General features: G+C 36.2%; 1 protein-coding gene and 1 pseudogene across 3 annotated transcripts in view; one reads left to right on the forward strand and one right to left on the reverse strand.

The window, feature by feature from the left end:
• RASA2 (RAS p21 protein activator 2) overlaps positions 1-27,155 on the forward strand; it is a 129,150-nt gene extending 101,995 nt beyond the window's left edge. For all 3 annotated transcript variants that reach the window (XM_024244968.3, XM_024244969.3, XM_054552761.2), the window contains exons 20-24: positions 19,507-19,589; positions 20,315-20,523; positions 21,241-21,344; positions 21,701-21,890; positions 24,092-27,155. In XM_024244968.3, coding sequence (XP_024100736.1) covers positions 19,507-19,589; positions 20,315-20,523; positions 21,241-21,344; positions 21,701-21,890; positions 24,092-24,122 — 617 coding nt within the window. In that variant the 3' untranslated portion in view covers positions 24,123-27,155. The remainder of the gene's footprint in view (positions 1-19,506; positions 19,590-20,314; positions 20,524-21,240; positions 21,345-21,700; positions 21,891-24,091) is intronic.
• LOC103890262 (14-3-3 protein theta-like) lies at positions 11,199-18,030 on the reverse strand (annotated as a pseudogene).
• Positions 27,156-27,877: the final 722 nt, after the last annotated feature.

Genomic DNA, 27,877 nt, shown 5'->3' on the forward strand with positions numbered 1-27,877 from the left:
TAACAGTTAAGTAGAGTGCTTCAGTGGAGACTCTTGAATAGTAGAGTGATAAGAAAAAATTTTTATTTCATAATTCTTCCTTAGGAATGGCTTAACCAGAATGACTACATGTGTCCCAGTATATTAGAAAGATATAAGAAACCAAATGCATTATACTTTTGGGTATATTACCCAGATAATTTGTTACAACATTTACATACTCAAATAACTAAAAATCAATAGGCTGCATACATGACCTTCCAGATAGCTTTTTATTTATTTATTTATTTTTTGAGATGGAGTCTTACTCTGTCACCCAGACTGGAGGGCAGTGGCATGATCTTGGCTCACTGCAACCTCTGCCTCCCAGATTCAAGTGATTGTCCTGCCTCAGCCTCCTGAGTAGCTGGGATTACAGGCTCCCGCCACCACACCCAGCGAATTTTTGTATTTTTGGTGGAGACGGGGTTTCACCATGTTGGCCAGGCTGGTCTTGAACTCCTGACCTCATGACCTGCCCCCTCAGCCTCCTAAAGTGCTGAGATTACAGGCGTGAGCCAGCGTGCCCAGCCCAGATAGCATTTTTTAAGCTAAGCATATTTTGAATGTTTTAGAAATTATAACTTACTGAATACTATATAAATGTTCTCACCTATGCATAGCACTGGGTGCTAATTATGTTTATATTAATAGTACATTTAAATAAAAGTTAAGGTAAATTAGTCATTCTCTATGAATAAATGAGTTCTTTTTTCCTCATTTAAAGCATTTTCTAATCTAAACCAATATTCTGAAGTATTTTTTGGTTTATAATCTTCTTTAAGAATTAGATAGCTATGGACCCCTTTGTCTAGAAAATTGTACCTACAAACATAGACAAAAAATTTTGCATTTAACTTCAGGGAGTTCATAGACACAAAATTTTGCATGTAATATCAGGGAGTTCATAGACCTAAAGTTCATCTGTGATTCTCAAGTTAAGAACCTCTGTTCTGGCCGGGCGCGGTGGCTCACGCCTGTGATCCCAACACTTTTGGAGGCTGAGGCAGGCGGATCACGAGGCCAGGAGATCAAGACCATCCTGGCCAACGCGGTGAAACCCCATCTCTACCAAAAATACAAAAATTAGCCAGGCGTGGTGGCGTGCATCTGTAGTCCCAGCTACTTGGGAGGCTGAGGCAGGAGAATTGCTTGAACCTGGGAGGCGGAGGCTACAGTGAGCCAAGATCGTGCTGCTGCATTCCAGCCTGGGTAACAGAATGAGACTCCGTCTCCAAAAAAAAAGAAAAAAAGAAAAAAAAAAAGAATCTCTGTTCTGTCCACTGATTTTAAGAGGACAAAATTCTCTAGAATGATGAGGCTACTAGAGGTATAAAATAGATGCATTAGAAGCCATGTTGTTTTTAAGCATTAAGAAGTTTAAAATTTTGGAATGACATTGGAGAAATGAGATATGAAGTTTCAAGCTTATTTACCAAAGCCTGCAGTTTTAAGCTTCCATGCTTTTTGTTTTAACTATTTTGATGGATTTTTCCAAAATATATTACATGCTTCCCTGCCTTCTAAAAAAGAGTTCATTGAACGTAAGTTAACATCTTCTAGATGACTTGGGGCTACCATTGGTAATATTAATTGTTATATGGATTCTGATTTAGTGATATTTTCAGGGCTGCTTAAGGGTATGTGCAACTGTTTACTCCAGCTAAATGCATTTACTCCGCAGCTAAATGCCTTGGACTGCTGTGCTTCTTGTGTTCCTATGTTCGCTTTATACAGTTTCTCTGTATCCTTTGTGGTAAGGCTGTGACCTTAAATTTCTTGTGATGTCTGTGAACCATAATATAACACCTTATTCCCATCCCATCACCCACCTCTGTTTTTTACAGCAATGTCCTATGAGTGAGGATGCAAGTGCTATGTTAGTTTAAATTATGCCTAAGATTAAAAGGCTTTGAATGAAAATGTCAGGACTTTCTCCTGTAAATAAAATACCTGGGCTTTGCATTCTCTGTTTGGTTGTTGAGCAAATGTTTTGCTTACTTCCAGTTTCCCTGCTGTTTTCTAGATAGCCAAGACTGCTAGTTAATTAGTCTTTTGCTACACTTACTATGTGACTTTGGTGTCTGAAAGAATACCTCCCAAATTTCCTGTAACATAGACCTAAATCATTGAGTCTTTCACTCTGTCTTCCTAATATACAGTAGTATTGTGAATCAAGTATTTCTGTCACTTATTGTCAAATAATATGCATAGTCCTTTCCCAATTTACTGGAAAATGAATTAGTAGAATTTTCTCTGTCTTAAGGATTTTTCTTCAATAAGTTTTTAAATTTTTGAGGCCCCTTTAGGCAAGTGCTAACAGGCAATAGTAAGCAACTAATCAGTAGAGTTAAATTAACATGTAGCAAATGAATATTATCAGACACTCAGCCATCAGTCATGATTACCTTGAGAGATTTTTATGGCCCTGTGTACTTATTACGATTATGATTTTATATTGCTATATTATAATTTAGTCATCTTCTACAAGTAAAAGTTCTCTTAGTTATATGCGGAGATCAAACTAGTTATTGATGTTCCAGCCTCTTTATGTCTCATTCAGCCTCATCTTTTGCAGTATCCATATATAGTTTCACCAGACTACTTTTTGCAGTGCCTTCTTTACATCTTTTGCATGCTTTTACATTCATGCTTTTGCATATGTACATAAAAATATCTACCTAAAAATTCCTTTATTTTCTTCTTTACCTATGTAATCTGTTGTCCTTTAAGTCTTAGATCAAGTGTCAGCTCTTTATGGAAGCCATTGTAAGCCTCATATGGCTACCTCAGTGTAGCCATTCCCTTACTGTGTATCTTTAGCTATGTGGCATACTGTGTGGTCATTACTTTTGTCCATCTCTTCCCCTAGTCTTTAAGATCCTCAGTGGTAAGGACCATATTATTACTAGTGGCATAAAGGCATATACTAAATATTCTTCAAAGAACCCCATGTCTTCCATATATGCTGTCATCTGAATTACGTTAAGAACCACTTGTCTTTCTAAAATTTCTGCCAGGCATACTAATTCATCTTTGAAATTCTGTTCTGTAGAATTTAATTAGATAAATTAAATTAAATTAAATTCTAATTAAATTTAATTTAATTCTTTGGGGAGACCTGTTATACACATATACATACACACAACTTTCATGTGACATTAAATGCCCTAGCTTATATAGCCAGCCATACCCTAGCTCATATAGCCAATGGACATTGTAAAAGAAATGTCCATGATATTTTAAACATAAATGTTCAATACACTGAGGTTGACATGGTTTTCACCTACCTGTATTTTCACATACAGGGCTCTGCAGCCTTTTTTTTTTTTTCTTCTGATAGCTAAGGAACAAAATACATCATTGATTCAATCATGCATTTATTCAACAGGTATTTTATTGAGTGCCTACTATGTACCAGACACTGTTCTAGGCTCTGGAGAGAAAAATAGTAAACAAAACATACCAAAATCCCTGTCCTTATAGATCTTTACTAAGACAATAAACAGTAAAAAAAAGAAAATTATATTTATGTTGGATTATAATAAATCAGATGAACAAAAAAGAAGCAAAGACAAGGAACAGAAAATGATGGGTTCAGTGAGGTGAGTTAAAATATTAAAAGGTCTAACCAGGGAAGGCTTCACTGAGAAAGTGACATTTGAGCAAAGACCTAAACCTAAAGATGGTCGGGGAGTGAACCATGTGGATATTTGGGATAAAAGTGTCACAGAAATAGCTAACAGCACCCAGAACAAATGCCTTGAAATAGAAGCATGCCTGGAGTGTTAAAGAGATAAGAGAAAGCTCTTGTGGCTGGAAAAAAATGAAGAAGAGGGTAAGTCATAGGAACTAAGATCAAAAAGATCATAGAAGTGCTAGATTTTATAGGACCTTGTGGGCTTTTGCTTTGAGTAAAATGGAAAGACATTTGAGAGGTTTAAGCAGAAGAATGACATTGTTTAACTTATGTCTTAATAGGGTAACTTATGTCTGTGGAGTGTTACATGGAGAATGAATGAAGGGCACAAGGAGACCAGTTAAGAGACTATTAAAATATTCTAGAGGAGAAAAGAGAATGGCTTGGATCTGTTGGTAGCAGTAGAAATGATAAAAATGGATCACATTCTGGATCTATTTGAAAGATAGTACCCAGAGGAGTTAGATACTGGGAGTGAGAGAAAAAGGCAAGTTAAGGATAATTCCAAGGATTTGGGCATGAAGTTGCCATTTTAAAAATAGATACAGAACTCTTTTTGAGGAAAAAAAAAAAAAAGAAGTAAAGAAGGGGAACAGAAAATGATGGAGTCGGTGTAAAACTGAACTTGAAAAAAAAAAAAGAGTCCTGGTAATGGTAGAAAAAAACCAAGAGTCCTGGTAATGGTAGAGAAGCTTGTATTAGACTAACTCTCATAGATAACAATTATAAACCTTGAGCAGAATATATATAGCAATTCTCTGAAGAATTTGACCCTTGAAAGAAAGGAACCATGCTGGCTAAGATTGATTGATTGAGATGGAGTTTCACTCTTGTTGCCCAGGCTGGAGTGCAGTGGTGCAATCTCAGCTCACTGCAACCTCCACCTCCCAGGTTTAAGTGATTCTCCTGCCTCAGCCTCCCCAGGAGCTGAGATTACAGGCATGCGCCGCCATGCCCGGCTAATTTTGTATTTTTAGTAGAGACAGGGTTTCTCCATGTTGGTCAGTCTGGTCTTGAACTCCCAACCTCAGGTGATTTACCCGCCTTGGCCTCCCAAAGTGCTGGGATTACAGGCATGAGCCACTGCGCCCGGCCTAAGATTTATTTTTATACAGCTTTTCCCTTTGAAAGCACTCCCAGTCTAGCCAGTTTGCAGTGGTGCTAAAATGCAAGCAGAAAACTAAGCTTTATTGGCTTGAGATACCAAAGGATGGAGTTTAGGGCTACCAGAGAGGCTGGAAATTGAGGCATAAAGAGGAGTTCTTCAGTCTGCATGTGAACTCCTCTGAAATATTTAGTTGACTCTTAAACCACTAATGCAAGAGGGACCTCCAAAGGGGCTAGTGAAAAGCAATAACTGAAAACTTGAAAAAGATGAGCAGAGACTTCAGTTTCTGTCCCCCTCAAAGGAGACAGAATTTGGAATTTTACTTAGAGAGCTTAGCAAACACTTCAGTATTTTCATCAAAATCTCAAGAGTGGTGGCTTAGTAGTAAAGACTATATTCTAGGATTAAGAATAAACAAAGTATAGTATAAACAAAGTATAAAACCAACCCTCAAGATAACCACCAATGATGTAACTTCAAGGGAAGGTAACTGAATCCATAGTTTCTACAATGTTTTATTCATGATGGCCAGTATGTAATGGAACATTAACAACTCAAGAAGAAACACAGAATTATAATGCATAATCTGGAGAAAAGGCGATCAGTAGAAGTAGACCCCTAGATGATCTACATGTTTGGAATTAGCAGATGTGAACTTTAAAGCCTCTATTATAAATATTTCAAGGACTTAGTGGAAAAGTAGTCATCATGAGTAAAGAAATGGGGAATCTCAGCCAAAAAAGAAAATAAAAAGGGAATCAAATGGAAATTCTAGAATTGAAAAGCACAATACCTGACATGAAAAATCTGACAGGCTTAACAACAGATTGGTTCACTGAACTTGAAGATAGATCAGTGGAAATGAACCAATCTATAACACAGAAAAGACGGGGGGGGAAATGAACAAAACCTCAGTGACCCTTTAGTACAATATCAGGTAGTCTAACATATGCATGGTTGGTGTCCTAGAAGGAGAGTAGAGAAAGAATTGGACCAAAAAAAAAAATTTTTTTTTGAAGAAATAATGGCCTAAAATTTCCCAAATTTGATGAAATAGTATCTTATAGATCTGAGAAGCTCAATGAACTGCAAGCATGATAAACGCAAAGGAAGCCGCACTTAGACATACAATAGTCAAACCAGAGATAAAGAGAAAATCTTGCAAGCAGAGAAACAAAAGACAGGGGAACAGCAGTACAGTTGACAGCCATCTCCTCATAAAAAGCAACTAAAACTGGAGGACAGTGGAATGACTTCTTTAAAATGCTAAAGGAACAAAAGTCTCAACATTCTAGAGAAAATTTTCTTCGAAAATGAAAATATATTTTAAATAAATGAAAGCTGAGAGAGACTCCATTGTGAGCAAGCCTGCACTATAGGAAATGCTAAAGGAAATTATTCAGGCTGAAAGGAAATAATACCAGATGGAAACTTAGATCTACAAGGAGTAAAGAGCACTGGAAATAGTAAATATGTGGGTAAATGTAAGAATGCCTGTTTTTTTTTCTTCATTTCTTTAAAAAGCAACTGTTTGATGCAAAATGTATGACATTTAATTATAGGGTTTATAATGTATCTGGATATGAAATATATGACAGTAACAGCACAAAGGAAGGGGGTGGAGTAAATTATTCCAAGGGTCTTATATTTTATGTGAAGTGATGCAAGAATAATTTTAAGTGGACTGTGATGAGTTAAAGCTGTATATTATAATATCTAGAACAAAAATTTAGGAAAAAACTTGACATAACTAATCCATCCCCTCTCCTCCTCCCAAACAATAAGTAAATTAAAATGTGAGGAAGGGAAGAACAGAGGAACAAAAATCAGATGAGACAGAAAACGAATAACAAAATGATAGCTCAAACCCAGCCATATCAATAATTACAGTAAATGTAAATTAACTACATTACATTGAAAGTCAGAGACTGTCAGACTATATTTTAAAAAGCAAGAACCAATAATATACTTTCTACAATATATCCACGTTAAATATATTATAAAAGCACAGATAGGTTGAAAGTAATTGGGTGGAGAAAGATGATGTAAACAGTAAGCAGTAATCCCAGACCAAGTAGATGTCAAAACAACTTTTACCAAATATGTTTGGGCACATTTTATAATGGCAGAAGGAGCATATAATCCTAAATGTGTACATACCTAATTACAACTTCAGTGTAGTTGGAGAAAAAAGCAGAATTGAAATAGGACATCTACAATTCTAGTTGAATTTTTTTTTTTTTTTTTTTTTTTTTGAGACAAGGTCTCGCTCTGTCTCCCAAGCTGGAGTGCACAGACATAGCTCACTGCAGCCTCAACCTCCTGGGCTCAAGAGATCCTCCTGCCTCTGCCTCCTGTGTACCTGGGACCACAGGTGGATGCCACCACATCTGGCTAATTTTCTGATTTTTTGTAGCTGCAAGGTCTCACTTTGTTGCCCAGGCTGGTCTCAAACTCCTGGACTCAAGTGATCCTCCTGCTTCGGCCTAGAATTACAGGTATGAGCCACCGCACCTGGCCTGTACTTGAATATTTTAATAGTCTTCTCTCAGCAATTGTTAGAGCAGCTGAGCATAAGGACCAGTTTTCTTACAGAAGTTTGGAATAATACTATCAGTCACCTTGATCTAGTTTACATTTATGGGACGCTAGGCCAAACAGGTGCAGAATACATGTTCTTTTGAAATGTGCATTGGAACATTCAGTAAAATAGGCCACCACATGCTGGGCCTGGAGTCTCAGTAAATATCAAAAGATTGACCTTTTACAAAGTATGTTCTCTGATCACAACAGAATTAATGACAATATGATACCTGGAAGAGCCCCAAATATTTGGAAATTAAATAAAATACTTCTAAGTAACCTATAGATTGAAGAATTCACAAGGAAACTCAAAAATATTTTTATCTTAAATGATAATGAAAATGCAACAAATACATCAAAGTTTGTAGGATGCAGCTAAAACAGTACGTAAAGGGAAATTGATTGTTATAAATATTTATATTAGCAAGTAAAGAAAATCTTTGAACTTTTGTAGGTTAGGCAAAGATTTCTTACATAACTAAATATATGGTCTATAAAAGAAAATATTTGATAAATTGGATCTCATCAAAATTCAAAAACATTATTTCAAAAGAAGATCATTAAGAAAATGAAAAGGTAAGCAACAGACTGGAAGAAAATATTTGCAAAACCCTTATCTAATATACTTGTATCCAGAATTTTCAAAAACCCAATTTAAAAAGAGGACGATAGATAAGAACATTTTATCAAAGAGATTATACAAATGGATAATAAGCATATGAAAAGATGCTCAACATCATTATTAGGAAAATGCAAATTAAAACCACAATGAGATACCATTTCACACCAACTAGAGTGTCTGTAATAAATAAGACAGACAATACCAAATGTTGTTGAGAATGTGGAGAAACAGAAACCCTCATACATTTCCAGTGGAAATGTAAAATAGTCAGGGGCTTTGACAAGCAATTGGGCAAGTTCTCAGAAAGATAAACATAAAACTACTATACATGTAACCTAGCAATTCCACTGTTGGTTACCTACCCCAAAAGAAATGAAAACATATGCCCACACAAAGAATCGGAGTGAATGTTCAGAGCAGCATTATTCACAGTAGCCAAAAACTAGAAGCAACCTACATGTCTATCAACTGGTGAATGGGTAAACAAAATATGATATATATGTGCAATAGAACACTATTAGCAGTACAGGCTGGGCGTGGTGGCTCACATCTGAAATCCCAGCACTTTGGGAGGCCAAGGTAGGAGGATGACTTCAGCTCAGGGGTTTGAGACCAGCCTGGGCAACATGGTGAAACCCTGTCTCTACAAAAAAAAATAATAATAATAAAGAATACTACTAGCAGTAAAAAAGATTGAACTACTGACACATGCTGCATCATGGATGAACCTCAAAAAATTATGCTAAGTGAAAGAAGTCAGATCCAAGAAATTATGTACTGTATGATTCCATTTATACGAAGTGTCCAGAAAAGACAAAGGTATAGGAACAGAAAGTAAGTTAGTGGCTGCTTGGGACAGGTTGGGAACCAGTCCCAAGTAGCCGATTGGGGTATAAACAGGCATGAGGGATTTTATTGGTAGAATGAAGCTGTTCTAAAATTGATTTATGGTCATGGTTATACCACTCAGTAGAGTTACAAACAAACCTTCCTTTGTACACTTAAACGGGATGAATTGATACGTCAAATAGGCTCACCTTAATAAAGCTTTTATTTTTTTTAAAAAAAGGATAAAATCAATTACATATTTTCAACTTAAACTAGAAAATGAGAAAATAAACCTAAAGTTAATTGAAGAATGGCAAAAATAAAGATGAGAGTGCAATCAGTGAAATAGGAAACAAACTAATAGTGAAGCATAACAAAGCCAAAAGCTTTAATAAAATTGAAAAATGCCTAGAAAGACTGATAAAAGAAAAAAAAATCAAACACAAAATTACCATGATTAGGAATAAGACTACTACAAATTCTAATGACATTAAAAGACTAACCAGGAACTAATATGAACAACTTTATATCAATAAATTTGACAATTCAGATGAATGGGCAAATTTCTTGGAAAACAATTTACTAAAACAGATGCAAGAAAAAAGTAGAATATCTTAAAAACCCTGTATCTGCTTGTGATGAAATGTGTCCTAAAAAAGAATGCCAGGCTTAAATAGCTTTACTGGTAAAATCGGCCAAACACTTAAGGAAGAAATAACGTCAACCTTACCCACAAAGTCTTTTAGAAAACAGAGGGAAAGAATACTTGCCAAGTCATCTTCTGAAGCCTGCATAACTCTAGTACTAAAACTAAAGATTTTACAAGAAAAAATACGTATAATGAATTAAATCCAGCAGTATATGAAAAGGACAATCCATAATGAAGTGGAGTTTGTCCCAAGTATATAAAGTTGGTTTAATATCTGAGAACTAATCAACATAATTTATCTTAACAGACTAAATGTATTTGACAAAATTTAACACCTGTTTGTGATTAAAGAAAATAAAAACTCTGAATGAAGTCTAAAAGATAATCTCCTTAATCTGATCAAAAGTATATAAGAAATCTGCAGTTAAATCAAGGATTATCCCCTTTAATAAATTCTGTTCAATACTGAAGATTTTAACCAATGCAGTAAGACAAGAAATAAAAGGCATATAGTGTTATATTGAAACTCCTGAAGAATCCTCAAAACAGCTACTTGAACTAATAACTGAATTTAATTTAGCAAGGTCTTGGGATAAAGGATAAATATATACAAATCAATTATATTTCTGCAAGTTGCAAACTGTTAGAAAACAAAATTTTAAAAATCATACCCTTTACAGTAGTCCCCCCGAAAAAAACCCTAAAATACTTAGGAATAAATTTAACCAAAGAAGGCTGGGCACGGTGGTTCACGCCTATAATCCCAGCACTTTGGGAGGCCAAGGTGGGCAGGTCACTTGAGGTCAGGAGTTCAAGACCAGCCTGGCCAACATGCTGAAACCTCGTCTCTACTAAAAAATACCAAAAAATTAGCTGGGCGTCGTGGTGCATGCCTGTAATCCCAGTTATTCGGGAGGCTGAGACAGCAGAATCACTTGAACCCAGGAGGTGGAGATTGCAGTGAGCCGAGATCGCACCACTGCACTCCAGCCTCGGTGACAGAGCGAGACTCTGTCTCAATAAATAATTAAATTAAACCAAAGAAGTACAACACCTCTACACTGAAACTACAAAACACTCCAGAGATAAAGTAAAGAAAGTCTAAATAAAAAAAGACACGTCATGTTTGCAGATTGAAGATTGAGTTTCTTTGTTTTTTGGGGTTTATTTTTTTGGTTTATAAAATGTAATTTTATTTTATGTTACTCTGCTGTTACATAGGGCATAACATTTTCACAAGGCTTTTTGGGCCTACAGTCAATGAATAGCAACACACAATAGTGTTCCAACTCTAACAATCACTAGACAAACGGGACACCCTCTCACGTGCACAAATCTGCATAGAAAAGTACAAAAGTTTTAAACTTAGACTTGTGTACTTTATTTCCCCTTTCTAGTGTATTAAGAAATGACATGCACTTTAATTTGCCAAAAGCAATGTTGTATTCTGGCAGTAACATGCTACTTCTATTACATAGTAAAGTGAATACCAGAACTACAAAGACAGGAGGTATAAGTGAATTTTTATTGGGAAGGGAGGTTGTCGACTTAAACAGCAGCAAATAAAGAGTGAATAAGGAAACTCCCTGTTGCCACAGATATACATGACCTCCTTATGTGATAAAGGAGGCATTTCAATTTGTGAACCCCATAGCCAGAGATGGCAAGTGTGTTTTCATTCAGTCTAATACTTCTGGATTCCTACTAAAAAGGAATACATTAAGAGCATGGAAAAGTTGCTTATTGAAAGGAAATCCTCGAAGAGTAAGGGAGGGAATGTAGAAATTAAGAAGTTATATGGAACACTCTTTAAATTGTAATTAACTACATTTTTGTATCTTCACAGTAATACAAAACAGCCACTTGCAGAACTGTTTCAGATTACTTAAATACCAGATACATTTTTAGTCCTCTACATAAGTGTGTGGAAGTTACTTACGTTTATATGAAATGAAGCTATGAATACTTTTCTACAGCAGTAACTGCACACCAGGAAGGCCGAGACAAACACAAATCAAGGAATGAAGTTTTCTCAAAGCTGCAGTTTGAAAAGACTATAAACAGTTGATTCCAAATACATGAATCGGTTTCTTTGCTATAGGAAATCCAAGTGGAATAAGGAATAGAGATGTGTAAAAAGGTTTCTTGAAGGAAAGAAGGATGACACCCTGGTGGATTTAGTTTTCAGCCCCTTCTACTGCCTCATATTTCTTCTCCTGCACTGTCTGATGTCCAAAGTGTTAGGTTGTCTCTAAGCAGTTGCATGATGAGGGTTCTGTCTTTATGAGTCCTCCTTCAGTGTATCAAGTTCAGCAATGGCCTCATGAAAAGCCATTTTAGCCAGCGTGCAGGCAAGCTCTGGGTTATTAAGAATCTCATAGTAAAATACAGAAAAGTTAAGAGCAAGCCCCAGGCGTATTGGGTGTGTGGGTTGCATCTCTTTCTTGCTTATATCAAATGCCTCTCGGTAAGCTCCTTGGGAATTATCTATTGTTTGTTTTCAATCATCACCACATGCAACCACATACAACTTCAGCAAGGTACTGGAAGTAATCACCCTTCATTTTCAGATAGAAGACCTTCCTCTCTGGATTAGTCGCATTGGCTATTAAATATTTATCCAACAATTCCAGGACGGTGGTGCAGATGGATCTCAGCTCAGACTCCACTTTCTCCCAATAGTCCTTAATCAGCTGCAGCTTCTTGTCGGAGGTGTCAGTCTTCTGCTCGATGCTCGAGATGAGCCTCCAGGCAGACCTGCAGCCCCCGACCACATTCTCATAGGCCACACAGAGCAGGTTGCGCTCCTCATTAGACAGCTCAGTGACCTACATGCAAGTGGCCATGTCATCGTAGCGCTCTGCCTGCTTGGCCAGCTTCGCCTTCTGGATCAGCTCCCTCTTCTCCTTGGTGGGTGCAGGGCGGAGGGCAAAGAGAGCAAGGGCAAGCGCCAACCTGGAGCAGGAGGAGTCTTCAGAGCTTCACATCTCCGTGGCCACAACTAGAGTCCTACCACTTTGATCTGCTTTTAGATAAGTATTTTTTAAGAAGCCACATCTCCCTGAATTCATCTTGATTTTAACACAATCCCACTCCAAATCCCAGCCAGTTTTTAAAATAAAAATGTACAAGTTGATTCTAGAATTTACATGGATGGAAAAATAAAGGTCTTAACCATAGCCAAAGCAATGTTGAAAGGTAAAGCAAAGTTGAGAGCTAATTTAAAGACTTACTGTAAAGCTGCGGTAATCAAGATTGTAGGTTTAGGATAAGAGAGAAAGAGATCAATGGACAGAGCAGAAAGAAACACACACATATATATGGCCAATTCCATTTTAACAAAGCTGTCAAGGCAATTCAGTAGGGAAAGAAAAGGCTTTTTAACATATGGTGCAGGAACAACCCTGATAAACATGGAGGGGAAATGAACTTTACCCCATCTCACACAACACAAAATTTAATTCAAGATGATGGGGCCAGGCACAGTGGCTCACACCTGTAACCCAAGCACTTTGAGAGGCTGCAGCAGACAGATTGCCTGAGCTCAAGAGTTCAAGACCAGTCTGGGCAATATGGTGAAACCCCGTTTGTATTAAAAATACAAAAATTAGCTGTGCGTGGTGGCCCACGGCTGTAATCCCAGCTACTTAGGAAGCTGAGGTCCAAGAATCACTTGAACACTTGAATTCAGGAGGCAGAAGTTGCTGTGAGCCGAGATCGCACCACTGCGCTCCAGCCTGGACAACAGAGAGAGACTGTCTCCACTGTCTCCAAAAAAAAGAAAAAAAAAAGATGATAGAATCATAGACCTCAAAGAAAATGTGGAAAAATATCTTCGAAACCGTGATATGCTAGGATTTCTTGAAGAGAACATTAAAAGCACTGAACATTTTTCTTAAATGAATTGGACTTCATTGAAAAGAAAGGTGTATTTTCTCCATTATTCATTGTCATTCCTTTTTCTTTTTTTAATATGATGACCATAAAATGTATTACTTGGTGGTTGAAATTTTTCAAGAGCTTGTTGGGGTTTGTTGAATTTTTTGAACCATAAGATAATGTTTTTCACCAAATTTGGGACTTTTTTGACTTATTTCTTCAAATTTCCCCCCTTTTTCTTCTAGGGATCCTCCAATTTATGCTGACAAATTGTCTCATAGATCTCACTGAGACTCAGTTCATTTTTCTTTTATTCTCTTCGGTCTCCAAATTAGATCATTTTTACTTAAGTTCACTGATTTAGCTCATGTGAATTTTTCATTCATCGATTGTACTTTTCAGCTCCAGAATTTCCATTTAGTTCTCTTTGTACTTTAGATTTTTCTGTTGAGAGCCTATATATGTTCAGTTGCTATTAGTATATTTTTATTGAATTATTTCAGCATATTTAGAGTAACTGTTTTGAAGTCTTAGGCTGCTAAATTCAGTATCTGGACCCATTCAGAATCAGTTTTAGTTGGCTGCCTTCTTTCCCAAGTTATGTGTCACACTTTCCTGTTTTTTTATATGTCTTACTTTCTTATTAAAAGCTAGACATTTTTAAGATCAGCAGTCCCCAACCTTTTTGTCACCAGGGACCAGTTTCATGGAAGACAATTTTTCCATGGACTGGTGGGGGGATCATGGTTTTGGGATGAAATTGTTTTACCTCAGATCATCAGGCATTAGATTCTCATAAGGAGTGCACAACCTAGATCCGTTGCATGCTCATTTCACAATAGGGTTTGCACTCTTGTGATCTCATGCCACCCTTATCTGACAGGAGGCGGAACTCAGGTGATAATGCTTGCTTGCCCACCCACTGCTCCTCCTGCTGGGTGGCCCAGTTCCTAACAGGCCACTGACCAGTACCAGTCTATGGTCCAGATTTTGGGGACCCCTCTTGTAGATAGTACACTGTAGTGTGTCTGCATTTGGTTTGTTCTGAATGCTTGCCTAGACTAAAACTGCAGAGTCTCTCTCTTACTTACAGTGTATCTCTCTGTTCAGATGTTTCCCTCTAACCCTAGCTAGCTCCCTAGGGGGCCTCACCTGAACTTGATTAGTTTAGTGGTCAACAAATTAATTGAGCAGGCAGCCCAAATACCTCAAAGGCTTCCACCCTCTGTCACCTAAGCTGTGTGTGGATTAGAGAATACATTCAGAGTCACAGCAAATTGACATCTCCCCAGGCTTTCAGTTTTTGCCAGACTCTGGGATATTCCACATACATGCCTACGTTAGCAGTCAGGCAGGGATCTGGCAAGTTTATTATCAGGCTTTCATAGCCCTCTTGCTTCCAGATTTCATCCTTAAACGGAATCTGTAACCTCCAGCCAGTAAAACTCTTGTATTTTCACTGCCTAACTTGGGGATAATGGAAATACCCCCAGGTAGGAAGACCATAAATCCACAGTTCTTACCCTATGCAGTTTTTCATGAGTAAACTTATCACCGTTGGTTGTTTTCCTATGCCCTGAAGTTGTTTTTAATAATTTGCCCAGTTTTATACACCCATCTTTCTTAACACTATTATCAAAAATACGGTCATGATAACATTATTTTAGCTGTGTCCCTTGGGGCCAATATGTAGTTGGACATTCGTTTTTATTGTGGTGGTAATGGTATTTTTTTAAATTTAGGTCGGGCACAGTGGTTCAGGCCCGTAATCCCAGTACTTTAGGAGGCCAAGGCGGGTGGATCACCTGAGGTCAGGAGTTCGAGACCAGCCTGGCCAACATGGTGAAACTCCATCTCTACTGAAAATACAAAAATTAGCCAAGTGTGGTGGTGGGCGCCTGTAATCCCAGCTACTCAGGAGGCTGAGGCAGGAGAATCGTTTGATCCCAGGAGGTGGAGATTGCAGTGAGCCGAGATCATGCCATTGTACTCAGCCTGGGTGATGAGAGCAAAACTCTGTCTCAAAAAAAATAAAAAATAAAATTTAGATATAATTCACATACCATAAAATTCACCCTTTTAAGGTATACAGTTGATTGGTTTTCAAGATATTCATAGTGTTGCGCAATCACCACTAATTCCAAAGCATTTTCACCACCCAGAAAGAAACCCTATACCCATTAACAGTCACTCCCCATTCCTCCCTTCTCCCAGCCTCTGACAACCACTAATATACTTTCTGTCTCTATAGGTTTGCCCATTCTAGACATTTCATATACATGGAATCACAGGTAGCCTTTTGTGACTAACATCTTTCACTCAGCGTAATGTTTTGGAGGTTCATTCATGTTGTAGCATGAATCAGTACTTTATTTTCGTGGCTGAATCATATTCTCTTTTACAGATAATACCACGTCTTGTTTATTCATTCACCAGTTGATGGACATTTAGATTGTTTTTGGTTTTTGGCTATTATGAACAATGCAGTTGTGAACATTCATTTACAAGTTTTTGTGTGGATGTGTCTTCAGCTCTCATGGTATATACGTAGGAGTGTAATTAGCGAGTTAATAGGGTATTTCTGTTTAATTAGGAGGTAATGACAACTTTAAAACCTGATTTCAGCCATTTAGTAGGAAATTTAATGCACTCACATTTATTGTGATTACCATTACTACTACTTTGTTTTGTGTTTTCTATTTACTAGGCTTTTCTGTTTCTTGGGTTTATTTTTCCCCTCCTTTTTATCGGAATAGTTGAGCATGTATGGGTGTTTGCACTCTATCTTTCTGTCTCTATCTAGTGAGGAAACTTGACTATCCTATTTTTACTTTTTAAATTGTTAGCAAATTTAAACTTAAATGTTTATATTAATGTCTACAGTTGATCCAAGTCTCCATTCAAGCTGGGAAAGAACATTACCATGCTTTCAATTATTCTTTTCCTAGCATCTCCCTAAAGAAGTCATCTGGAATTTTAATACTTGTTTCTCTTGTTTCTTTTACCTTTTTACATTATGTTTTAATGATTTTGCATCCTTGTCTATCAATTTTCCTGATTTCTTTGGCCCAGCACTATTTTTTGTATAACACATCTTTTTCCTGAATTCATTATTATTTTGTGGGAGTACTTAAGGAATTCTTTCAGATAGGCTTTGTGGCTGATAAGTTTTCTGAGTCCTTACATATACAAAAATGTCTTTTACCTGAGGGGGGAGGGGGGAGGGGGGAGGGATAGCATTAGGAGATATACCTAATGTAAATGACGAGTTAATGGGTGCAGTACACCAACATGACACATGTATACATATGTAACAAACCTGCACATTGTGCACATGTACCCTAGAACTTAAAGTATAATAAAAATATATATATTAAATAACAAGTTGAACAGGAATTTAAAAAAAATGTCTTTTACCCTTACTCTCGAATGATAGTTAGAATACTCCATTGTTTACTAGCTTCCATTGCTGCTGATGAGGATTTTGATGTCACTCTGATTCTCAGTCTTTTGATTCTTCTATCTAAAAACTCTTAGGGCTCTCTGTAGCCTTCAAGTTCTAATGTTTTTCTGCCTAGTATTTAGGTAGTTTTCTTTTTTCTTCCATCCTGCTTAGTACTTGGTGGATAACTTTCTATTTGAAGATTTCTGACTTTCTCTTGGGGACATTTTTATTTGTAATTTTCTCCTGAATACTCTTATTTGTCAGATATTAAAACTTCTAAATCCATCCACGATGGTACTTAACTATTCTAATATTGCTTTTTTTTCTTCTTGTACTGTATTTTTGGAAAGTCCTCAGTAAAATCTTTCATTTTCACTAACTCACATTGCAGTTCACTCCAGTTAACACTGTTAACTGTGAAATTAACCCTAATATCATGATAGTGTATGTGCCTGGGAGCAATGCCCTTTCTCCACATATGCTGTGTTACAATTTGTCCAGAAATGAATAAATATAGCAGTTTTCAGGGTATGTGCATTCTTTGTGTATTCAACGAATCTAAAGATAGAAACTCCTTGCAAAATTTTAAAATTGTCTGACTATAATGCCCCCTGTAAATTAGTACCCAAAGACATAGGTCTCTTCCCCCCAGTTTCTTAAACTCCTGATTTCCTCAGATGTTATCCTCCTTTGTTGCATGTATGTCTCTTCTTCAGAGTGATTAGTTTCCTTAACTGGTGATTTTTTTTTTTTTTTTTTTTTTTTGGTGTTTTGCTCATCTTTGTGTTTTGCAGTCCATTTACCTACTTGAGTGTTGAATAGCTTACTGCCAATGATTATGAGGGAGGGACAGGACAAGCTGCTGAGGGGCAGGAGTGCTTTTGCTTGTCTTCTGGTGTGGGTGTTCTCTTCTTCCCTTCTGAGAGTTAGCAGCTACCTGTGACATTGCACTGCTCTGCAGCCCAGTATGCATCCTTGCTGCTTTAGCCTGTGAATATATGCCTCTGTTGACTGCTGCTTAGCACAAACCTGGGAATGGGGAGGGCCTGATTGACCCAGCTGTTCCACATGCAACTTACTGATTAATCATCCTGATGTATGTTTGAGTGCCCCCAACCTTCAGCTGTCTGTGTGCACTGGCTCTGGCTTGAAACTCTTCCTTAACCACTCGTACTTTTGCAGATGTCTTATCGTACATCTGGCTTAGACTATGGCTTCCTTCAGTTACTGCCTTCCTGCCCCACCATTCAACTCCCCACCCCCATAAATATAATCTCGTCTGATTCTAGGAGATTGCTGATAGTCTTTCCTTATTATCTCATGCATTAATGATTTATATTTGTTAACTGTAAATGTCATTTCCTCAGAAAGTTTTTTCCTAGCCACCCAATTTAAAGTAACTTCTCACTTTCTATCACATCACTCAGTTTATTTTCATTGTAGCATTCATCTCTATTTAATATTTATGGTCTTTTGTCTTTCCAGACCTAAATGCATACTCCTTTAGAAGCCTTATATGATCTATTTACAGCTATATCATAAGTGGTTAGAACAGTGCCTGATATATAATAGACATTCAATATATGATAGTTGAATTAAGTGACTTTATCTTTTTTAAAAACATTATATGTCACATCTGCTTGAATTACATAAATTTTAGATTTTATACCAGAAACCAGGCTTACCAAATATTCTATCTTAACATCTCTGTAAAGACAAAAAAAAAAAAAGAAACATACCTTTATTAACCAAATAGTTTCGTTGCCCAAAACTATGCAATTAATTGGTTAAATAATATAAAATGCAAAGTTTCTTAACCTCCAGCACGTCAATCTATATGTCATTCAAGCAAAGCTTGGGGGTGAAATAAAAGCAAAGCTTTGATTTTTCTAAGAACAATATTACATAATGACCAGAAGTTAGAATTATGTTTGCTTATAGTTTCTATGACTTTGTGAGATATAATTTATTCTCAGGTAAATCGTTAAGTTGAAATGCATCATATTCTTACGCCATATTATTATGGAGCTCCTTTAGCAAACTCAAATTTCCTTAATGGAATTTCCAAAGTCTTAGGTTAAGGATTCACTCTACCAGATAAGATTTTTACTTTTTTTCCCTATATCTCTTAAATTTTGTAGCTTTTGATCAGGTGGCTGATCAACCCATATGGGATAATAATGAACAGTTTTTCAGTTTAGAAATATTGTTTTGAGGGTTAATCCCTTCATTAAATTTAGGTTAGAAAAATATAAAAATGCACGTAGGTAGTCATAGTCACTGCTTACATAGTAACTCCTCCATGAAAGACAAGTCCTTGTCTTGGCAAGTTTTGAGTTGGCCTCTTTTGCTGAGTCTGTTATTTTTTCAGTCCCCATATATAAAATTTTGTAACATTCTTACTTTCTACACAGAGATCAAATTTAGTCCCAGATTTTTCCTTGAAAATGTTTTAATATATGGCAAAGGAAAGTGGTAGTCACTTTAGAAGACAATCAAAATTCATCTGTTCCATGAAACAAATATTTATATATATGCCATTTGTAAGTCTTCTGTAGGTTATTTATACTCCTACCATCAAGAGGATGAGCTTAAACCCTACAGAATTAACCTCTCGTCTTTATAATTCTGAGGGAAATTACTTTAATTTTGTTTTACTTTTTTTATTATTTAGGCAAAGACGCAATCTACACAATTCCAGTAAAAAACATTCTTGCTGTGGAAAAACTGGAAGAGAGCTCTTTCAACAAGAAAAATGTAAGTTATGTAAATAAATATTTAAAGCTTTCTAAACTGCATATATTACTTAAGTATTTGTATTTCAAAGTATTTGGTAATACCTTGTATTTGTATCACCTATTAGATATTTGTATTCAAATTTTCAAGAGGTTGTTTATTGGATTGTTTACCATTAATCATTAATAGTTCATAAATAGCTAGCTCAAACTCTGTCTTGAAATTGTCCTTTATTGTTGATGCCTCATATAGCTTGCCTAGTTTGTTAAGTTAAAGATACTTTTCTCAAGATTTCCCTGTTATACTGCTGTACGTGATATTCAAGTCTCTAAGTAATACAGTCCCAAGCTATCTGTTCAGCTTTGTCTTCTGCTCCCATTCAGTGCATACGATACACTCAAGCCAACCAGGATGATTTCCTTGTTCCTAAATATTTTTCTACTGCTTTTTCTTTATACTTTTTCTTCCATTAACAATTCCCTCCCTTTATTCTTATCTATATGATAGTCCATTCCTTTGGATATTTGTGGCTTCTAAAACTTACATTCTTTTGTACTGCTTAGTACCATGTGATTCAGATTATGCTTGGGACTAACTTGCTTGAAACATAATAATTTCTAAGACATCTTAGCACCAGTTGTCTAGCCAAGCAAACTAGATTCCTTTAGGTACTTTTCTTCTGTTTTGTACTGTGTGTTGGTTTTTGGACTTTTGTCACTAACTTTTTATCTTAATTGCCTGTGAAGATGTTCCAAGTAATACATACGGAGAAACCACTCTATGTCCAGGCAAATAACTGTGTAGAAGCTAATGAATGGATAGACGTACTCTGCAGGGTGAGCCGATGCAATCAAAACAGGCTCAGTTTTTATCATCCCTCTGTGTATCTAAATGGAAATTGGCTCTGCTGTCAGGAGACCGGTGAAAACACTCTCGGCTGCAAGCCATGTACTGCGTAAGTTTCTTTCTGATTATAAAAGCAGGGTGTCAAAATTTGATATATCCATTCAATGTTAATATTATTTGTCCATGAAAAGGAATGACATACTGATCCATGCTACAACAAGGATGGGACCTTGAAAAATTATGCTAAGTGAAAGAAGTCAGTCATAAAGGCCACGTATTATCTGATAACATTGATATAAAGTGTCTAGAATAGGTAAATTCATAGAGACACAAAGTAGATTAGTGGTTACAAGGGATAGGAAGGGAGGAATGGGGAGTGCTATTGGATGCCGAGATTCTTTTAAGAGTGAAGAAAATGTTCTAAAATTAATAGTGGATGCACAAGTTAAAAAATTTTAAGGCAATGTTTAAATAGAAGCCTGAGCTTGAACCAAGATATCAAGAAAGAAGGGTCCTTAGCATTCTCTTTCTAATTGTATGGAACAACCATTGTATTTCTATAGACTTAAATAATAATGTTTTGTGATGAAGCATAGGTTGTGGAAATGATTTTACTTTAAAATTTCCCTCCTTCTGATTAGAGTCACATAACAACCAAACCTCTCCTTGGCCCCACTTTATTTTAACTGTCAAATGAAACTAAATTTCCAGACTTCCTTCTGCAAAAGTCTGTGGTTCTATTTTTAGTCTGAAACAATCAGAAGTCCTTGGCATGTTAACAAAATAAAATTTGTACAATATCTTTATTTTTTTATTTTTACCATAGAGGTGTCCCTGCAGACATCCAAATAGATATTGATGAAGACAGAGAAACAGAAAGAATTTATTCCCTTTTTACCCTCAGTTTACTTAAGCTGCAGAAGATGGAAGGTAAATACACAATCTATTTTTATATAACCATAATCTTTCATTACCAATTCCTAAAGTATTGCTTTAGCATTATACAAAAGTTGAAAATACTCATAGATTTACCAAAATGTTATTTATTGAAAGTTGACAAATCCACAGAGAGGCATTTTTCATTGACATTCATGAAGTAAAAATACTGTTTTTGCATGAAGGTGATGATGATGCTAATAAATAAAATGTATATATTTTAGTTATCTCGGCTCTGCCAAGGGAAATCCCCTCAGCATAAGACACTTGAAAAATTCTTATTTGTACTACATATTGCATTTATAGAATTTAGTTGTCTGATCAGAGATTTATTTTCCTGCTCTTTGTAGAGGCTTGTGGAACTATTGCAGTCTATCAAGGACCACAGAAAGAGCCTGATGATTATTCTAACTTTGTAATCGAGGATTCTGTAACAACCTTTAAGACAATTCAGCAAATAAAAAGCATAATTGAGAAGCTGGATGAACCTCATGAAAAATATAGGAAGAAAAGATCCAGTAGTGCAAAATATGGGAGCAAGTGAGTAATTTTTAAGCTATTGTAAACATATTTTTAAACAGAGTTTGAGATTGCCTCTCCTGCCCCATCGTCACACCTCCTGCTCACCCACATCTGTCAAGATCCAGCTCAGGGCCATTCTCTGGTGCAAGTTGCCCTGGCCTCTCAAACTCAAAGTGCTCTTTGTGTTGCTCAGTTTAGCCATCATCATCGCTTCTCGGCCTTTTGGCTAAGATCAAGTGCAGTTTAGCCATCATTTCACTGTGTTGGTGCTATACTTTATCGACTTTTTAATTTCATATATGTGTATATGAAATTATATATATGTATATAAATATATATTTTATATATAGTTATATTTATTTTTATATATATATATAAAATATATAAATATAACTATATATAAAATATATTTTTTATATATATATATATATATATTTAGTTTTTGTGGAGACAGTTTCTTGCCCTGTCACACAGGCTGGAGTGCAGTGGTGTGATCATAACTCACTGTAACCTCCAACTCGTGGGCTCAAGCGATCCTCCCGTCTCAGCATCTTGAGTAGCTAGGACTACAAGTGTGCACCACTGTGCCCAGCTATTTGTTTTATTTTTTGTAAAGACAGGGTCTTGCTATGTTGCCCAGGCTGGTTTTGAATTCCTGACCTGCAGCAATCCTCCTGCCTTGGCTCTCAAAGTGCTGAGGTTACAGACATGAGCCAACACTACCAGCCTGTCACCAGTTTTAATGTTATGTTCAATTGTAATTCATTTCTTGAATACTTAATAGCTCTTCGTTTTGTTTTTGTTTTTACTGATCCTCCTTCTACAGTATATAATAAGAATTCACAAAACTCACCCCCCAAAAAAATAAGCTGTAAAAGTGCTAGAAGTATTTTATAGTTGATTTTTTGGACCACTTCAGGTGTAGATGGATACTGCAATGGATAACAACAGCAACAACTCGCATTTATTGGGAACTTACTCTACCAAGGGGCACTGTGCTTAGTACTTTACAGCTTATTTAGATTGCTTTTAGAAGCAAGTTAATGAAGTCCCAATTGAGGTGGCTTAAACAATAAAACTATTTACTCTTGCAAATTAAGTAGTTAACTTCTGCAGTTGGTTAATTCAGCAGCTCGGCACTGTCATCGAGGAACACCTGCCACTCAGCCAGCCTCAACAAGGTGATTTCTCTCTTCCTCAGGCTTGTTCCCTCGTGGTCACAGATGAGCTGCAATAATTCAGAGCCCCACATTTTTATATGATAGCATCCAGAGGCAGAAAAGGCTGTTTTCTCCGTACTAGGAGAAAGGAACCTTCTCTAGAGTTACCCCCAGCTTTCCCTGAAACACATGGCTGCCCAATGTTAGAGCAGAATCAGGGTCTGTTTACAAAGAAGTGGATAGGGAGGGGATGGATCTTGGGCCAGCAAGTAACAGTGTTTGCCACAGTGAACACTCACTGATCCTCAAATCAGCCCAATTTGGTTTTATCCTCATTTTGCAGCTAGAGAAACAGAGGCTTAGGGAAGCTAAATGCCTTGCCCAAGGTCACACAGCTGACTAGTCACACAGCTGACTAGGGCTCTGAATCCTGGCCCTACCACTTTAAATATTCTTTGAAAAGTATGTGTATTAATAATTATATTTTTTATTCATGTACAATAAAAATCAATTTGACAGGTATAAATATTTATATGTTCTTCCTAGATAGATGCCTCAATTAGAAAGGTTATTATAAGCATCCTAATCCTGTCTTTTCTGTATTAATGTAATTGGTTCCTTCCAACAGTAGTAATCCAGTTTCCTTGGAGCCCTGGGAAGTTTCCATATGAGATCCCAGACATTCTTTCTTAAATAGTACCTCTCCACTCATACCCATACACACCATACCACTTCCCAGCTTTATTTTTCTTTATTAAAAAATATCAACCTCTACTGTACTAAATATCTTACTAATTTTATTTACCCTGTACCAGAGTGTAAGTTCCATGATGGCAAGGGTTTTCTTGGTCTGTTTTGTTTACTACTTTATCTTTAAGTTCTACACTAGGGTCTAAGATTGAATAGGTGGTCAGTAAGTACTCGTTGAATTAATGAAACAAGATTTGGCATGAGAGATTATCCAGGGAAAATTCTAAATACTTAATGGATTATATATTTGTCACCCTTTAAATTTTTGTATTTCTTAAATTTTGAAAAATGACTTTTTTTCTTCTCTAGGGAAAATCCAATTGTTGGGAAAGCATCTTAGAGTTTAACAGATTGGTTCAGAAGAACTGGAAAATATTATTTTTCTTGGAGCTTTTCAATTCATCATATATTTTGTTCATAGTATTTAAGAATGAGCATCCGCTTCAATGTCATCTGCCTCCACATTGTATTTAATATTTAATAATTGAAATTAATTGTTTGGGAATCCTGGTGTTGATGTATTACTAGAGAATTTAAAGCCCAAGATTCCCTTCATACCTGTGTGACCAAATCCATGTTTCTGCAACTTCTTTTTAATCGAAAGACTCTTCCTAGAAAAGCTTTGTAACAAAGGGAGAACTCCTCCGTAGCAAGAAACCATCTCTTCTTGTAACACTCTGTTCTGTGGACTTGTTTTCACTACCATCAGTGCCTGCTCTATACTGCCAACATTGTGTTTTACTAGAAAATTCCAATTCATGACAGTTCAGAGCTTTTCATTTAGGCCATGTAGACCCTCCCGCTTTAAAAAAGAAAAAAAATAGGAAATGTTTTTCCTTTGGCCCATCAGTCATTACAGGTTCGATTCAAGACAGTGATAGAAACTTTAGAAAACTGCCAGAGCATCCTTGAAAGTTGGTAGATCCTTTTGCCTAAAGATGTAAACAAAACTCAAGACAGAAGGAATCAGGGAATATGTGCTATTGTGTGCATCTTGTTTACATTTGGGATCAGTGATGGCAAAAGAAGTAATGAGACCACTGAAATTGTTTTCATTGTTTTAAATACCAGGTACTCATTTTCTTGATTTGAAAGTTTAACATGACTTCTAAGGACATCTCTTCAAAAAGAAAGTAAACAGGGAATGAAGGTGGTGGGAAAATCACTTCACTTCACCCGCTATTTCATGTTGTAATAAGGGCCACCATAAGGATGCCCTCCTCATAGTGTTCGGTTCTGATCTTACTCGAGAACAGTCACTCGGCGCACTTTAATAATCTGGACTGCTCCAGATTATACTTTAGATACTCCATGGTATCTAATCTTTATGATCAGTTGAATGATCAGTGTTTAAGTCTAAAAATAATGCTTTCCTGAAAATGTTTATATTTCATTGCTGTTTCCTTATTGCCTGCTAGCCAAATGGAATTTGGGCAAGCAACTCTTTGAAGACTTTTTTACCCTAGAAATTTACTTTTGTCCTAAAAACCCTAACTGTAAATAAGCAGTCGAAGCAAGTTACCACCTTGAAGTTGAGGATACACTTTGCTTCATCAGTATTAAAAACCATGGTACTCTTATTTTGTCTTTTTTAATTCAAAACATTTTCTAAATGTGGTACTTTGAACCTTGGAGTATTTACATGTTTCTGTTCAAAACTGTGACTTATTAATGTAAGTCTGCTAGTAGTACTTTTTTTGTTTCCCTGAGCATAAGCTATATTTCACGATATACTTTGCCAATTTTGTTATTGGTGGGTAATCGTTTTTAAATTATATTGTTATTAGGTAATTATTTTTAAAGACTACTGGCATACAATCAAAGTTGTTCCATAAAAGAATATAACTGAGCAACGTATTTCTCTAAATGACTTGTAAAAATCAATGAGTTACGTTTAAGTCTGCATTATGCTAGATTATTACTCCCAGCTTATTTTAAAGACAAGTTTGAAAGAGTCCTTTAAATTTTATAAGCTTGTAGATTCCGTAAACTACACTGATTTATACATTTGAAAGAATTTAGCCATTTAATAAATTTCTTATTCTCAAATTGCATTTAGATTAAAATTCCTTTTAAGAGTCTCTGAAATGTCTACCTGCGAAGAACATGTAAACATTGCCAGGTACCAGTCATTATTCTTTAGTGGCTTTTTAGTACTCTGCTATTTTTTTTAAGGCCAAAGAAATATGCATCTAGCATTTCTAATACCAAATCCCCAATTGTGATTGTTTTAAAGATCATGGCATGATCACAGGGACCAAGGCTGTGTGCATATATAACTCTGGATTTGAAAGGAGGAGAGTTCAGCCATCTAGTTCTTTTCTTCATATGACACTTTTAAACAGCCAGTTTGACTGGAATTAACCAACTTGGCACAGCCTAAAAAAGAAGTAATGTGAAATTAAATTATTTTTCTTTGAAAGTCTTTTGAAATAAGAGACCATGTAAGTAGGACCCTAAGACAACCAAGGAATTTGCTTCCAGGGCCCTCATTCCTCTGCCCTTACTTACAAATGTTTTAATTTTTACTACCTGATATTCTTTCTCTACCTTTTCCACATTTGAAAATATACAAGGCAGCTCACTTCATCCTAAAAACCTAAAAACTCCAGGAAAGAAAGAAAAGGATGATATGGGGAAATTTGCCATAAATGCCAGTTCTGGTTTGTAGTTTAGCCATTTCCATCAGTTGAAATTGTGGTGTGATCTGTTGCTTGTTTTGTTGTTGTTTTGTTTTTGTTTAGCTTTGTTTTTTAATATTCATTTAATAAGATGATGGGCAATAGCAAAGATTTTTACTCCCAGGAATATAATTTATCAAATTGAACTATTTTATTTGCCAAAGAAACTTGTTTTTAATATCACGGGTAATGGGTAAGTGTGAAAACTAGGCTTTTTTTAATTAAACAAAAAAAGGTGACGAATAATATGGCTTTTGTTTCTGTTTCTGAAGCCTGATTTCATTTATGCCAGGTTTTGAAAAACAGATCTTTTTATTAAGTGAAAGCACCTTAATTTGCTCTAACGGTACATCCTGTAAAGACAGAATTCTGCATAGCCTTTTAGGTGTTTTTACAGTATGTGAAAAATGCAAGACTCATTCTAGAGTTAAATTACCAATCTTGGTTGACATTATCTGCTTCCATTTTTATTAATTTGGAAATTAATATGTTGCTAGTAAATATCGGTTTTTACAGTACCCAGTTTGAAAATGTAAGTTATCAAAACTTAATGTAGTGAATTTGTGTAACCATGTTGTATTGTTGAGAATGTATTTTTATTTAAATTTTATTTTCTTATCAAGAGTATTATAAAAATTAACTTTTGTAACTGTCGCTTGGAAATAACTCAAATAAATTACAAGAAGCCTGTCTGTTCTTTGTGAGACTGTATTTTCTTACTGATTTAGTAATTTCTTCTTAAAATTATTATACTTTTCCTATTAGTAAGGGAACTGTGGAAGTGAGAAGTCTCCAGTAAGAATGATGCAATCTGAAAAGTGTTCAGTTTTCTTGCACTTAACTAGGCTGATTTTTGATGGGTTTGTTCTTTTTTTTTTTTTTTTTTTTTTTTTTTTGAGACAAAGTCTTGCTCTCCCCAGGCAGGAGTGCAGTGGCATGATCTCGGCTCACTGCAGCCTCTACTTCCCGGGTTCAAGCAATTCTCCTGCCTTAGCCTCCCCAATAGCTGGAACTTCAGGTGTGCACCACCATGCCCAGCTAGTTTTTGTATTTTTAGTAGAGATAGGGTTTCACCATATTGGCCAGGATGGTCTGTATCTCTTGAGCTTGTGATCTGCCCACTTCGGCCTCCCAAAGTGCTGGGATTACAGGCGTGAGCCACCATGCCTGGCCTCTAATGGGCTGTGTTCTTATATGTTCATTCATTAAGCAGACTTGTTTTGAGGACCCATGGTGTTCAAAACACCTTGCCAGGCTCCTGTCATTCCCTAGAGCCATGTACAACTGTCATGGAGGAATATAATTCACTTGTGTCTAGACGAAGTTTAAAGCTGAGTTTTCCAGACTATGTTTGACTTTTTAAAGAACAGTAGAAAGAAGAATTCTTTCAGAGCCTATGGTTACTCAGGCCCTG

The sequence above is a fragment of the Pongo abelii genome, chromosome 2, assembly GCF_028885655.2.
Source record: "Pongo abelii isolate AG06213 chromosome 2, NHGRI_mPonAbe1-v2.0_pri, whole genome shotgun sequence".
NCBI classification, from domain to species: Eukaryota; Metazoa; Chordata; class Mammalia; order Primates; family Hominidae; genus Pongo; species Pongo abelii.